The sequence below is a fragment of the Anas platyrhynchos genome, chromosome 2 (assembly GCF_047663525.1).
Source record: "Anas platyrhynchos isolate ZD024472 breed Pekin duck chromosome 2, IASCAAS_PekinDuck_T2T, whole genome shotgun sequence".
Lineage (NCBI taxonomy): Eukaryota > Metazoa > Chordata > Aves > Anseriformes > Anatidae > Anas > Anas platyrhynchos.
The window spans coordinates 4,085,547-4,100,068 of NC_092588.1; the positions used below are offsets into that span (position 1 = coordinate 4,085,547).

At 44.0% G+C, this 14,522-nt stretch overlaps 1 protein-coding gene and 1 long non-coding RNA gene across 9 annotated transcripts in view; one reads left to right on the plus strand and one right to left on the minus strand.

Annotated features, from left to right (window-relative positions):
- The window catches only part of PTK2 (protein tyrosine kinase 2), a 191,708-nt gene that overhangs the window by 46,167 nt on the left and 131,019 nt on the right, over positions 1 to 14,522 (plus strand). For 2 of the 7 annotated variants that reach the window (XM_038175660.2, XM_038175665.2), the window contains exon 1: positions 10,792 to 11,122. The exons of 3 other annotated variants lie outside the window; for them this stretch is intronic. In XM_038175660.2, the coding sequence (XP_038031588.1) occupies positions 11,077 to 11,122 (46 nt within the window). In that variant the 5' untranslated portion in view covers positions 10,792 to 11,076. Of the gene's footprint in view, positions 1 to 9,152; positions 9,174 to 10,790; positions 11,123 to 14,522 lie in introns of those variants that run through there. 2 more of the 7 variants (XM_072034270.1, XM_038175653.2) reach the window with 2 other exon arrangements.
- On the minus strand, positions 6,612 to 12,848 carry LOC119716182 (uncharacterized). 2 transcript variants are annotated; one of them, XR_005263963.2, is made up of 3 exons: positions 11,190 to 12,848; positions 8,585 to 8,717; positions 6,612 to 6,847 (listed from the first exon to the last, which is right to left on the minus strand). It is a non-coding gene; the product is annotated as an uncharacterized lncRNA (long non-coding RNA). The 2 variants fall into 2 exon arrangements; XR_011807325.1 differs by lacking the exon at positions 6,612 to 6,847 and adding an exon at positions 7,548 to 7,732.

Genomic DNA, 14,522 nt, shown 5'->3' on the forward strand with positions numbered 1-14,522 from the left:
AATTCGATACGTTTATCGCTTGATTAATGCACTATGACAGGACTGCATGAAAATGTAGGGAGTAGGAGTTGATGACGTTAAAAGTCCTTCTAGTCCTATGCTTCGTGTTCCTGTAAACATGAGCAAGCTGGCTTAGTAGTCTGATAACTTTAAAAAAGCAAACAATGAAACAAAACCAAAGCCTGCAGCAGTTGAGCACATTTCTGCAGTGTTTTGTGTCTAGCTCCCAAGATTTTGGGGGGACACAGTTAGGATTGTTCTTGGATTGTATATGCCATGTACAAAGCCAAAGGGATACTGCTGAGAGTTATTGAAGTGGCATACTTGATCTGGATCTAAAGCAGAATTTTGTCTGGACTCAACCAACATTATAGAAACATGAGATTTCTCACATTTCTGCAGGAAAAACTGGTTTTTGGCCTCAGGGGAGTAGCTGTATGAGTGCTGTTGTGCTTCTCAGAAGTGAAGGTTTGCCTCTGGTAGAAGCGGAGCTGGTGCACTCATTTCAGTGGGTACCTTTGCAAAAACCTGACCAAGCATCCCTGTTCCAGCTTGATGGAGCAAACCCTGCTGGAATGAGACATCCTGATAGTAGCAGAGGATGCAAAAATTGTTTCCCGTTTTGTTACGCATACTGTGTGCTAACAGTGAACGAATTTCCAGTGCTATTTTAGAGCATCAGCCAGAGGGAGTTGCTTTTAAATGGAAAGATAGGCCGTCATTGCTCTAAGAAGTGCGTGCCTGCTCATTTACCCTGGGACATCATACAGCTGCAAACTCTAAGGGAACTTCTTAAGGCTGTTTGGTAAGGAGTTAGGAACTTAAGGGATTTGTTTGTTGTAGGGAGGGATTTTCTGAGTTTGTAAAAGTTTGTTTGAAAGTCAAGGCAGGAGGTAGTTACCTGAGAGAACTGAGAGAAAATTCACCTATCTCCTTAAGGGAAAAGAAAAAAAAAGATGTAGAAGCAGAGCCAGCCTTGCAAGTGGAGAATGGTGAGCTATTCAGGCATTAGGGTATGGTGAATGAGAGACCGTGTTGCTTCTTTACAAGAAAAAACATTTGGTGGCAGCTGCTGAAAGGGTCTTGTTATGGTGCAGACCACAGTAAGAAAAACATGAAATTCTGAAAGCTAAAGAAATGAATAATTGCATACATAAACATACATACTTTATCTTGCAGCACCTTTATCTTATGCTTATGCCATAACACATTTACTCTGTTTTTAATAATGCTACTCCATAGAAAAGTGCAATTCCTGCTAATTTCTGTAACCACTTCAACTCTTGTAGTCTTTTGAACGCGTAGAAATAATGCACAGAGCAGATTTCTTTTAAACCACACACCATGTGGGTTTCCTGTCCAGTTGTATTTGCATCTCATATTATAGTGCTCTGCTGCAGAGGCAACCGAGATGACTAAACCTTGATACATTTTTCAAGATGTTATTTCCTTTTTCCTCTGATAAAACTCAAAAGTATGGGAAAGGAACATCCTCCGTATCCCTCCACTTTGTCGAGAAGATGTTGACGTAATCTTTCTGGATTTCTGTAAAGCTTTTGATACTGTCTTTCACGCTATCCTGGACGAGGTGACCAGAATGCAGTTAGATAAAAGTGTAATAAGCTGGGTGAAGGACTGGCTGATGGGTCAGGCCCAGAAGATACTTGTAAATGGGGTAATGTTGGGATGGCGAACTGTAGCTAGTAGGATTCCCCAGGGCTCCATTTTAGGACCAGTCCTCTTCATTCTTTTCATAAACAATTTGGATGAAGGACTTGAAGGTTTTTTGAGCAGGTTCATGGACAGTACCAAATTGGGTGGAGCTGTTGACGCCGTCGAGGGTGGTAAGGCTTTGCAGAGAGATTTCGACAAATTAGAGGGGTGGGCAATCACCAACAACATGAAATTTAACAAGAGCAAGTGCCGGATTCTGCATTTGAGAAGGGGCAACCCTGGTTATAAGTACACACTGGGGAACAAGATGCTGGAGAACAGCCCTACAGGGTGGGATCTGGGGTTTTGGTCAACAGCAAGCTGAACATGAGCCAGCACCATACCTTGGCGGCCAGAAAGGCCAACTGTACCCTGGGGTGTGCCAAGCACAGCATTGCTAGTCCGTCAAGGGAAGGAATTGTCCTGTGCTGTGCTGGTGTGGCCTCACCTCAAGTACTGTGTGCAGTTTTGGGTGCCACAGTACAAGATATAAATATAAGATATAAATACAAGATATAAATATAAAGATATAAAGCTGTTAAAGAGTGTCCAAAGAAGGGCGGGCTACAAAGATGGTGAAGGGTCTGGAGGACAAGGCATATGAGGAGTGGCTGAGGTGCCTTGGTTTGTTGAGCCCCAAGCAGAGCAGGCTGAGGGGAGGCCTCATGGCGGCCTGCAGCTCCCTCACGAGGGGAGCGGAGGGGCAGGTGCTGAGCTCTGCTCTCTGGGGACAGTGACAGGACCCGAGGGGACGGCATGGAGCTGGAACAGGGGAGGGTCAGGCTGGGGGTTAGGGAAAGGTTCTGCACCCAGAGGTGGTTGAGCACTGGGACAGGCTGCCCAGGGCAGTGGTCATGGCCCTGAGCCTGCTGGAGCTGAAGAAGTGTTTGAACAGTGCTCCCAGACACATAGTCTGACTTTTTTGGGTGGTCTTCTGGGGACCCAGGAGTTGGACTCGATCATCCTTGAGGGTCCCTTCCTACTCAGGATATTCTGTGATTCTAAGATACCTGTGGAATTGGGCACCATTAATAGTGTGTTTTAATGAGCCCTGAAACTTTCTTGGATATGCTTGCTATACTATCCAAGTATGTTAATACCTAAGGTTGTGATAGCAGCAAATATAAAGTAAAGGAGGGGTGATGATGACGGTGTTACTGAAAGAAGGATTCTGGAAATCAGGTTGGATCTTGCGTAGTTGTTTATATAAAATATTAGTTGTTTGTGTTTTTTTGTTCTGCAAGACCTGAGTTGGGAGTGGCTTGGGATCGTCTCCCAAAATACACATAAGCTTGTTTGAAGTAGAACATCATGGGCCACAGTGAACTAAGAGGAAAAACATTACGTGGTTGAACTTTTATCAGACTTTGTTATAAGTTACGCCTTAAATGATCATAAATGAAAGGCTATATGAGAATTCCTGCTGACTGTTCCCTGGTCAACTATGCATCCTCCAAGAGGAGGACTAAATGGTTTTGTTAAACTTCTGAAACTTTAGGCTTTATGATACGGAAAGGTATATGGTTGGATATTAGAGGTAGTCTTAATGATTGATGTTCTGGAAACATCAGCGATTGAATTACTGACATTTTTTTAATGTACGACTTGCTCTGTAAGGGTTTTAAGTTGAAATTTGGAGAACAGTTGTGAGCTTTGTTGAACGACCTGCCTCCTTCAAAGCCTGAGTGGAAGAAGAAGTTTGTCCTTCCTACCCTCAAGACAGAAACAACTAGACATAAGTCATTTAACCTATGAAGATGACCTATTAAGATGTCAGTTTCACAGTTTAGTTTTAAATAAACGCAATTTAAACATTCTTACTGTGCCTTCATTTCAGAATGCTTAAACTTCTCTACCAGACATTTGACTGCATTTTGTTCTCCATGTGCTGCCACCAAGACAAGGCTTATGATCTTCCTCTGTTTATGCATTCACTGTTTTTTGTCTCATTTTTTTTTTGGCATAAAAACCTTAACACCATGACTTGGTTGAAAGGCATCAAATGGGCTTGTGGAGACTTACGCCACAGGTTTTTTGGAAGTGGTGTTTGACAGCTCACTACTAGACAAGAGGTGAATTCTTGGCCTTGTCAGATGCTGTTGTGCTGGCAGTGTTGCTCCTGTGACGTTTGGTAATGTAGGTCGTTCAGGTTGCTGTCAGGTTTTTTAATGTTGTGTCTACCATTGCAAGACACTGGATATTTATTTAATACCGCTTTCCCTAGATCTGAAGAAGGGCCATGCCCCAAAAAGTCCTCAGCTGTATCACTTGGTCTTGTAGCTTTTGGTCTTGCTTATTTTAATTTTCATTACAGCATTCTTGAACCTGTCTTTGACTTCATTAAAACACTGCCTTTTGTGCATAGTTGTCCTCAAGTCACTGAATAAAGTTAATTACAAGTCAGTTGAGTTTGGAGCTACAGTGAAGAGGTTGTATGGGTCTGCTCATAAATGTACCTGTTACAGAAGGATGAAGACTAGGGGTAATTGCTGTCTTCAAAACAGTTTCACCCTGTGTTACAGCTGGTTAATGAACCCAACGTGGGCTTTATTTCCCGGTGACGTCCTGGAAGCCTTTTTACAACTGAGCAACGTGTACTTGTGTTTTCTGGGCCCTTTGCTTTACAGTTTACAGGCACTTCAATGGGTAAACCTGTTGGATAGAACAGTGCAGTTGTGCCTAATTGGAGGAACAAACGAGTTTATATAAGGTGATGGATTTTGCATCCAATCAAAGGTTTTGTGTTACCTGAGGACAACCTTTGATCCCCATAACCGAGCGGAGAATGCCTCAGGCAAACAGCAATAAACTTTGAAGCAGCTGCTCCTCAGGTAGTCAGACACAGGAGAAAGTTCCTGTAAAATGAATGGCACTTCTTGTAGAACATTGTAGGGGAGATTGGTTAAAGTGAACAGGAGTTGATTTTTTTTTTTTTTTTTTTTTGTGGTTTAGGGGCTATGCTACAGCTGACTTTACTGAGGTTACCCTAAAAAAAAAAAGTCAAACTCAATTTTTTTTTTAATTTCTTATGCAACAATTCTGACCCCAAATTATGCGAATGGAAGAGGAAAAGGTGTATTTGTGCATCTTTTCTTATGTTTTAAATACACATTATTCTTTGCTTGATAGCTTAGGCAAAGAATTTGCTCGCTTAAGCAGCCTTAACATTTGTGCTTATAAAATTTTAATTAAAAAGACATTATGTAAAAATGAATTTTTAATTTCCTATTTTCTTAGGCTTGAAGGATGTCAACACTGGCTTGACTCATCTCACATCGAAACATTAAAGTTAGATGGGTGTTTATCGTAGCCTGTGTTTATTTACACGTGGAAATTATTTATGCTGCTCTCACCCTTCAGTAAGAAATACATTACTAACCATTCCACCAGATTTTTTAAAATATACATGAAATAATGCTGCATTATTGTGGATTTTTATCCATTGTGATGGCATTTAGTGATGTGAAAGTCTGGGGAATTGCTAATGTTATATTTGTGTTTCATGTAATGCTGTGAGTCTGAAAATTACATGCTTTCTTCTGAGGTGCGGTGATACATAAATTAGACACAACTCTTAGTTGTAAACATCTTTTTAGCATGCTTTTTTTTTTTTTTGGTAAGCTGTTGTTCTAGCTGGGTGTTTAGCATCTGGAGGAGAAGCAGGTAGGACGAGGGAAACGTGTCCAGGCTATGCCATTTCTGGTAAATTAATTGGACCCTCTGTGGCTGCATAGCTCGCTTTCTGTTGTATGACTGGTTATTAGATAGATGAGAGAAAAAGCAGCCCAGATCCGAGCAGGCACTTAAGAGACTTGCTGACCCCTAACCAACTTCTTTTTCCTCTATCGCCTCGTCGAAGATGTGACCAATTATTTCTCGTTTACCTTTGAATTAATGAAAAGGGGTTTTCAGGAGTGTCTGTAAGGTCAACTGATCCACTCACGCATCCCTTCCACAGAACAAAAGTAATCCTTGCAGAATGAGTCCCCATTAAACAGCATCAAAGAGGGGGGGTTCTCCCCCTAGAGGTACTTTCTGCTTTGTTTACCGCATAACCAGAGCCTTTCCCCACAAACAGAGGAAGGTTTTGTAAGGTTCTGGTGACCATTCTGGATAGCTTTGTGTCTCACTCCTTCTCCCCATCCAAACTGGAAGAGAGAAGCAGTGCAAACTGGTAAGCACGGGGAGCAGAATTCTCAGACTTGATTTTGCCTTAAAGCACGGAGCAGGAGGTGCAGGGTTGGGTCTTTTCTCCTCTTGGCTTTCCAGTTCACCATCAAGCAGATTTCTGCTTTGTGGAAGCACTGGAGTTGTGAAGGAACTTCACAAAGACATCTTGAGGATGACAATAGGGTTTTTGGTAAAGAGCCTCGAATCCAAAGAGGCAGAAGATTGGAATCGGTGCCTTAAGGAATAAGTAATTTTAAACTATTCTCAGATTTCACGGTGCTGCCTTTATATTTCTCTACAAGAAGCCTTCACAACAGTAAATGGAAGGAAGTGGGAGAGTAGGAGGGGGCCGGTCCACCCACAAGAAAATCTGCCGTGACTTTCATGCCTGCAAATTAATGCAACCCATGTGGGTTTAAAAAATGGCTAGTCTTTTTTTTTTTTTGTGGAACAATAAAAATAAAGTTAACTCAGTGGTCCTTCTAACATCTGGTGCCTTAACAGCATGAGCCAGGACACCGGAGTGTGAATCCTGCAGAGTATTCCCTCCTTGTCCTGGCCCAGGCTGAAGCTAGGAGGTGTCCATTGCTGTGTCGTATGAGCTGAAATCTCAAGCATCCTCAAAACAGAGCAAGAAATCGTAAATCAGGATCTGTTTAATGGAGGGAAGACAAACATTGAAGGCTGAATTCCCAGATCCAAATTTCTTGATTGAGAACTTTCCAGAAGAGAACTGATCTTACTGGGAGTTTGCTTTGCTCTTTTTTTTGGCCTTTTTTAAAAGATTGATGTGTTTAGGTACCAGGGCATCCCAGGAAGACCTCCAATACAGTCCTTGCAGAATTGAGCACACCCACAAATAATTACAGGAATTAAAGGAACTGTAAGGGGTGAGCTTGAGAGAGTGCAGATCAGTAAAAATTGCACTGCAGCTTCAGTCCTTGGAGAGCATTGCTGCTGAATTCTAGAAACAAACATGGAAAAGCAAATGAGTTAGGATGCAGAAGATTGTCACATGAGCAACGAACATGTTTTAATTGTTAAAACAGTCGTGAGGCACGTTAGCTTTACAGGCTGTTCTGCAGTTCTCAGGAAAAAGCATTTACAGCTTAACAAAACAAAAGCCTCCATTTTTTATGAGGGCAAATTTGGTTTGGGAACTGTCATTTTTTTTAACTAGCAAAACGAATGCAATGAAGAAATGTTCTTTCCAGTCCTATCCCATAAAGTGGCTGAGACTGGGAATGGGCAAGTCCAAAAAAAAAAAAAATAATGATGGTATGATTCCTGTGCTCTAGGCTGCACCTTTTTATTTCATCTAACAAGCAGAAATTCTGCTCTCTTCTCACTGTTGGAAGGAGAGCCCTGGTGCTGGTATGCTCGACTGGCAGCTGAGATGTTGCAGCAGAGGAACCGAAAAAGAAGGTTTTTATTCTGCTATTGAACGTTGCCTTGAGACAGATCCATGAACTTCACCAAGTTTCTGAGGACTGAGTTTAGTTTGGTTTCTCTGGGCAAAGAAACTTCTTGATTGAGCTCCGTCCTGCTGCCCATCCCAGCAGTGCTCAGAGTTGGCAGCCAGTTTTGATCGAAATCTGATGAACAGAGATCTTAACTGATGGGAAAACAAAACTGCTCTTTAACCCTTTGTTCCAGGAGGCTTTGTTATTTTTGCAGCTGGCTTCTCTGGGAGGCAGGACCAGCCCTTCAGGCAAAATGAAAAAAAAAAAAAAAAAACAACACAAATGCTGCGATACAACTCAAAAGCTTCTGACTACTTTCCTTTGCCTTCAGAAATACTCAGAAGCCTGGAAACGAGGCTGGCATTGGGCAACTGAAGTCATTGTCACTGTGCAAAAATTAAGAAATAAAAATTATATTAAAATAATTAAAATGCTATTTCTTAGGCTCTCTAGGTTATTATTGGGGTTCTCCAAGGGTTTCTGGCTACAGTGTGTATTTTATGAGTGCCCCATCCTTCTACATGCTCTTAGTATGAACAGATACAGGTGTTTTTTTTAAACAGATGTGTGTTTTTTTTTAGTATTTTGTGTAATAGCTGTTAGCATCATTGCTTACACAGTGAGTACAACACAGGTACTATCAATATATGTTAGCACGTGCATCTAACACGAGAAGAACAAATGTTCTTGTTCAACAATCCTGGTTTCTGACAAATGGTCCTTACCTCAAATGTTTAATCTGATTGGCATTACTTAAAACAGGTGATTTTGTGTTAGTGGTACTCAAACACCTTCTTGATGTGCAGTATGTATAAAATGTTGCAAATACTTTTTGATTATTTTTTTTTGTTTTACTTTGTGCCTCATCTTCTGCTTTGCATCGCCACCCAGAACAGAACAAAAAAATCCCACCAACAACCTAGGTTTGGAGTTTCTGACTTTATCCAGAACACAAAGTTTACTCTTTGGGCATTTTTGTACTGGAAAAGCTGGCAGTGGTGTGTGAAAGAGGAGAAAGAGCTTGTGTCTACTAGGTACTTTTTACAATAATTAACAGAAAAAGTGTAATTAAAAGAAAATAAACCCTAGCATCAAGGAAGCAATTGGCTTATTTTGACATATTTAGGGTATGAGATATCTATTTAGGGTATGAGATGTCTATTTAGGGTATGAGATACTCGGTTAAATTGTAAAACTGAGTACAGAAGCTCTCAGGCCGTGTAGTACTTTGCATTCACCTTGACTTTGTAGTGATTTTACAGCAGGGAAGTAACGTCCTTGCCGGGAAGGATCGTCTCATCAGCAAGGAGAGCTGTTAAGGAGCAGGCAGCATCTCTTGGCACTGGGATTGCTAGTCTGCACCCGTTTCACCTGAAAAGTGGAAAGACAAATGCAGGTCCACTCATTTTGCTATAATTTGCACTTATTAGTTGATATTTAAGAGTTTTCTTTTCATAAATAAAACTTAATTTAGGCCCTACTGCTTTTGCCTCTCAATTTACTTTTTTTAAGCTTTTTTTTCTGCAAAACACCATCTTTCTATGGGACAAATCCGCGCCTGTTTTTACTATACTTTACACCCTAATGCACAGAGCAAACAAACTGGGTGAAAACCGGGAAAGCGCCTGCAGCTTTCAGTTTTGCAGCGGAGCGAAAGAAGGGTTCAGGGTCACGAGGTGGCGGAGCCGGACCTGGAAAATCTCCTTGCTGGGGCAGGCACCGCACCGGCACCTGCCCTCCTCTCCGTGCATCTTCTGTAGGACACGAATGTACTCGGTCGTGTTGCGACGGGTCCCCTGAGCACCATGTATTTCTTCAGCGTTGAAGGTAAATAGCACCCAGCCCGTTCTGGGAAGTGCCGGGCTGTCTGCGGAGCACTTGAGGGCTTTGAAAACTATCGGGAGGGGGGGAAGCAGCCAGGCACGTCTTCGGTTCCCTTTGGCTTTCTTCAGCCCCAGAAGGAGCTTTGTGCCTGAGCAGTGATGCAGAACATCTGATGGCCTGCTTGTGGCCTCACCCCGCTCTTTTTTTTTTTTTTTTTTTTTTTCCAGTGAATATTTTTTCTCCTTTAAATATAGAAGAAAGCAACGCTTCTCCGAAGCAGCAGCTACTGTATTTATCGAGAGTTTTCGCATGCGCCGCCGTAGTTCTGCGTAGCCAGCGTATTAAGAAGTGAAGGTGGCAGTGAAATAATGAACAGTAATTAAATCTACGCTATAGATTAGTTTGTGCTGCTACAAGTAGGCAGATAGGTTAAGTCGAAGGCTGTTAGCTTCGGATTAATTCCCTTTTGGTTGCAGACTTGGCTAAGCCCTGTGCCTTACCGCTGCGAGCAGGGAAAGATTAACATGCAAGACGTGAAAAGGCCTGAATCAAAAATACGTGAAAGGAGCTGCCTGAGCCCTGTTCTGGTGGCTTTAGTGGGGATTTCAGCCAAAGCAGTTGTCCACGGTCTGTTTTGTGCCAAGGGTAAAATGGGTTTTTCCTTTATTTCCATATACACACGCCGCTCGAGCGTGTGTTTAGAAACACACACGTGTGCAGTGCTTATACTCTGGTTATATACTGAAATATATTCTGAATTGTATCCTGTGATTATATACTCTGAAAATCCTTTTCTAAGTAGTGTAGATGTTAAATCCTGCAAAGTTTAGATGAGCCAAAGGCTGGGTGCCTGTGGTGATCCTCACTTTTTGACTAGAGGGGTGTGCGTGTCCATATATTTATATATATATGCATAAATATATATTTATATGTGTGTATATATAATATTTATGTCTGTGTGTATATATATACACACAGATATATATAAAATACACACATACATACATATATACAAATACAAAATATATATATGCATATATACATATATACAAATATATAAGGAAGCCCTGCTTGTAGGGGGGTGGCAGCCGTGCTGCTGGCTCTGTAGTGACATGGGCTGTGGTAATTGCTGGCTTTTTGTGCTTTCTCTTATTTTTTAAGGCATCCAGACCCTCCCAGGGCTCTGCGAGCCAGGCTGCAGGTGCGCAGTGGGGCCGGCGATGCCGTGGGGCCGCCCGCTTGCCCCTCCAAATTTGTGGAGGTTCCTGTGCGCTTTTTGGGGTCGCCGTTTCTTTTTTTCATTTATTTTTTTTTCTTTTTTCCAGGACGGCTGCGTGCGAGCATCTGTAGAAAGGAGATAAAAGCGACGGGTGGAGAGGAGGGAAGGGGGGGGGGGAAGAAAACCGCGGGCGTGAATGCCGGCTGCGGGTGCCTCTGGGAGGATTTTCTCCCCCATTGAATTTGGCCGCATTGTTCGCCGCCCCAACCGCGGCACCGGGGGCTTGAGGAAGCCGCTGGAGGCCCCGTCAACGGGGAGCAGGGGGAGATGGGCTCTATGGACGCCGCGTTCCCTCCTCGCCTCCCCTCCTTCTGCCCGCCCTCCCTCCCGCCCTCCTTCACTCCCGGCCTCCGCTCGCCCTCCGCCACGGCTCACCCGGCCTTGGCTTCGCCCGGCGGAGGAGCGAGAGGATGAAGGCGGCCGAACGGGCTCAGGGAAGGTCGCCTGGTGGATCTCTCCTCACGCCAGGAGGAGAGGAGCTCTCCTTCCCAGCCCCGCCACAGGACCCCGGGCGGCCGCAGCACTGAGCGGGGTCACCCTGAGCCTGGCTCCATCCCCTCCGCCCCGGCTGCGTGGCGGTGGTGGCGGTGCTGGCGGCGGGGCCCCAACCCAGCAGGTGCAAGCTGCATGGAGAGAAGCGGCTGCAGCCCTTTCCCGATGTGCTGGGCGAAAGGTAGACTCATCTTCCCCTGATTTCACCCCCCTCCTCCCTTCCCTCCTTCATCTCATGTTTTACCAACCTGTGCGTCTGTAGCTTTGCGGCGCTTCGCTTTTAAGGTTTCTATGTTTTAAAACTGCTTTCCTGTGCCTTTTGGAAGAAGTTGTGTGTAGCATTTATGATGGGGAACTGATATCTCTTTGCTTCAGCTCTTACACACACAAAAAGAGAGGGTGTCTGGCCACAAAGCAGGCATCCTTTATAGCCAGGCGCTTTGACTTGAAATGGAGGCTTAACAATAATTAGGTGGAAACATGCAGCTCATTCCCGTGATTATCTGAACTTGCATTGCAAAACACTAATATTTACCCTGCACTGATGTTTGCGCTGGCGATGTGGGTGAAAGTATCCCTAGGAAGATACAGCGCGGGGATTAAGCTCAAAATGTTGTTAGTAGTCCAAGAATCCAATCTTCCTTAGATGGCAAGCGGCTGCGAAAGGTTAAGTGCTGCTGATTGTAAGCATAACTCTCCCCTTGTCCACTTTCATTTCAAAGCCACTTTCTTTTTTGGAAGAGAAACCGGCCGTGGGGTGTTGCGTCACCGCAATCTTGGATCGCCGACAGAGGCAGTTGCTTCAGGAGTTGAGGGGAGAGGTGGCTGAAGCAGGGAGGAAACGGTGCTGTAGGAGCTGGAACACGTAATAATTGATTAGGAGTGGTCTCGGGTAAAGTAACACCGAGTTTATTTACAGTTTGCTGCTGTCTGGAGGACACCCGATGCAGCTAACGCTGCCTTTGTCCTGCGTGCTTTCTGCGCCTTGCTGAAAAGTTCAGGCTAAACTTACTGCCCCTTGCCTTGTAGTGATAAATAGTGGCATATGTAGGAGAAATAACTTAAAGAAATTAAAGAAGTGGAACACCACTGCATCCTGGAAATGTCTAATGAAGTATAGGATCTGTCACCTCAGCAGAGAACAAAAGTTAATAAAGCGGTGAGCAACAGTAGCTGGAGGTAAAGCTGAGACCAAGCTGTGCTTTGCTTTCAGAAAAAAAAACACACACGCTTGTTTAGTGGGATTTACAGGTAATAGTGGTGTCTGTGCCTCTTTGAGATAAACTGGGTAACAGCACTGCTAGATGAAATCAGGATTCACCTCCTTGGGCTATCCTGGGAGTCAGAAGGAAGTCTCTTTCCTAGAGAGTAACTTGCAGAGTGTACAGATAGGGAAGAAAAAAGTTCTTTTAAAGGAAAAAAAAAAAGAACAGGTTGTTGCCATCTGGTGTTAAGGCTGTTTAGTCTCGGGGATATCAGTTTTCTTCCTCCTGCTCCAGCACCAGAGGATCAAGGCAGCAGGGAAGGCTGCCTGCACCCTTCTTGCAGGGGATGGCTGCGTTGGGCCATGCTAAAAGGTATTGATTTTCCCCCCACCCTCTGCAACAAGCAAAATGAAGGCAAAGGGATCCCTCCCTCTTGCCCTGGCTGCCCGAGGAGGGTTCTCAGGACTTAATTTGGGTGCTGATGGCTTATCCCAGCCGTCCCTGTGCCGTGTAATCTCTTCTTATTCCTCTTGGGGGGGGAGAGGGGACACGAGCGGTTACGTAAGGACAAAGGCACAGCATCTCCGAGTCTGCCAATTGTGGTGATTTCTGGAAAAAAAAACGACATACCATCCTCCCCCCCCAAAAAAATAGGGCAGATGAGCACTAGCTTGTGCTATATTTGTCATTGAATGGTGGCCATTCGCTAGTCGATGAATGCCCTGTGCACTGCTCGCCAGCTAAACCATAGGGAAATGAAACGGATCTGGCCTACTTTGATAAGGGTCGTGAGATATCTGCAGTCCAAGAAAGGTAATGTATTAATGAGAGAAACGGTTGGTTTGCCTGGCTTCACTCCGAGCCTTTTGCTAAGCTGTTAAAGTGCCGGTTTACCTGCAGCAAAACCTGATCAAACTTTTATCGAGTGTTTTGTAACGTCTTAAAGGTGTGATCGTGATGTGTGTCTTTGATTTCTATGGAAAACGTCTTTCTGAACGGTCCCTTCTCCCTTTGAATGTGACAGATGAAGCTTTTGGCATGCTGTGTGTGATCTTATAGCAAACATTTGTTCCTTGAAAATGCTTTGAAACGTTTCGGGAAGTCTGCGCTCGCTTGCTTTTGAGCATCAGTCTGAAACCTTCGGTCCTGCCGGTGCCGTGGGCCGACCTAATTGCTGTTAATTCTGTGTGCTCCCACTGTAGGGCTGCAAAAAGAATAAGATAAACGCTTATTTTCTTCATCAAGCATTTGTATAATCTCTGTTGCCAGGTTTTGCCTCCTTTTTACCCTAGCATCCATCCGAAGTGATGCTGCTGAATTTGCTACCATAGCCTGGTTCTGTATATTCCGGATTTGAGAATATTTTGCTTGGCAAATGAAGAGAAAGCGTGGATTTTGTTGACAGGCGTGCTTCTTCTCAGGGAGCAGCCCGTCTAACTTGACTTACTTCGGCAGCGATAGGAGGAAAACGTTTTTGGCTGCTTCTTTCCCCCCCGCTACCCTTCCCTCACTCAGCAATTTGAAAGTTGAACTCTCTCAGCTGGTGAAATACGGAGCTTCAGGCTTGGCCAGAGCCTCAGAGAGCACTGCAGTCGGTGTCTTGGTCGCGGCAAAGGCAGGCAGTAAGTTTCTTCGGGCTGAGCAAATCTCTGCTGGTGTCCGAGAGGGAAGTTTTCTTCCTGTAACGTGACCAGAGAGTACTTTAATTGCCTTAAATTTTACCAAATCCATTCTGTGGATCAGTAGTAATCTACTAAAGCTGTAATCTGAAGCTTGCAGATATCTAAAACTTATAAATAATCTGATTTATTGCATTCTGGTTTAGATGCTTTTGCTGGTAGCCTTTCTTCCCAACTTTTGCGTGGCGTGCCATTTTTAATATACCCAATAACGTGGTGAAGGAAATGTGGTATTAACAGTTAAGGGTGGTTGGATGGCTGGGCTGTATAGCTGTAAATTATCCACCCAAGGGAGGAGGAAGTTTCTTTAATAACCTTCCAAGTGAAGAGCTCGGTTTAATAATTTACGAGCAATAAATGGACGTGATGTTAAGTGTATCGCCCGTGAGTAGTCAGCGAGGGGCGATTGCAGTTACTGAATATTGCCTTTTAGACTGGAAAAGGTGTGCACTGTCTCCAGATAACTGCAATTCAGCCCAAGCCCTTGTGTTGATTTTGTTTTCGAGCCAGCTGTGTTGTGAAACTCACTCAGTCCACCAGGAAGGCGTTTTACCCTATTTATTGCAAGCTGTTTGTGTTGCAATCTTTCTAATGCGATAAGCGATGAGTAAAAGCCAGATTTCGGTACATGGGGGAAAAGTTCAGAGCTCCTTCTCCCTCATCCCCAGCTCCTCACTCTCTCCTGTTTTACCAGCAG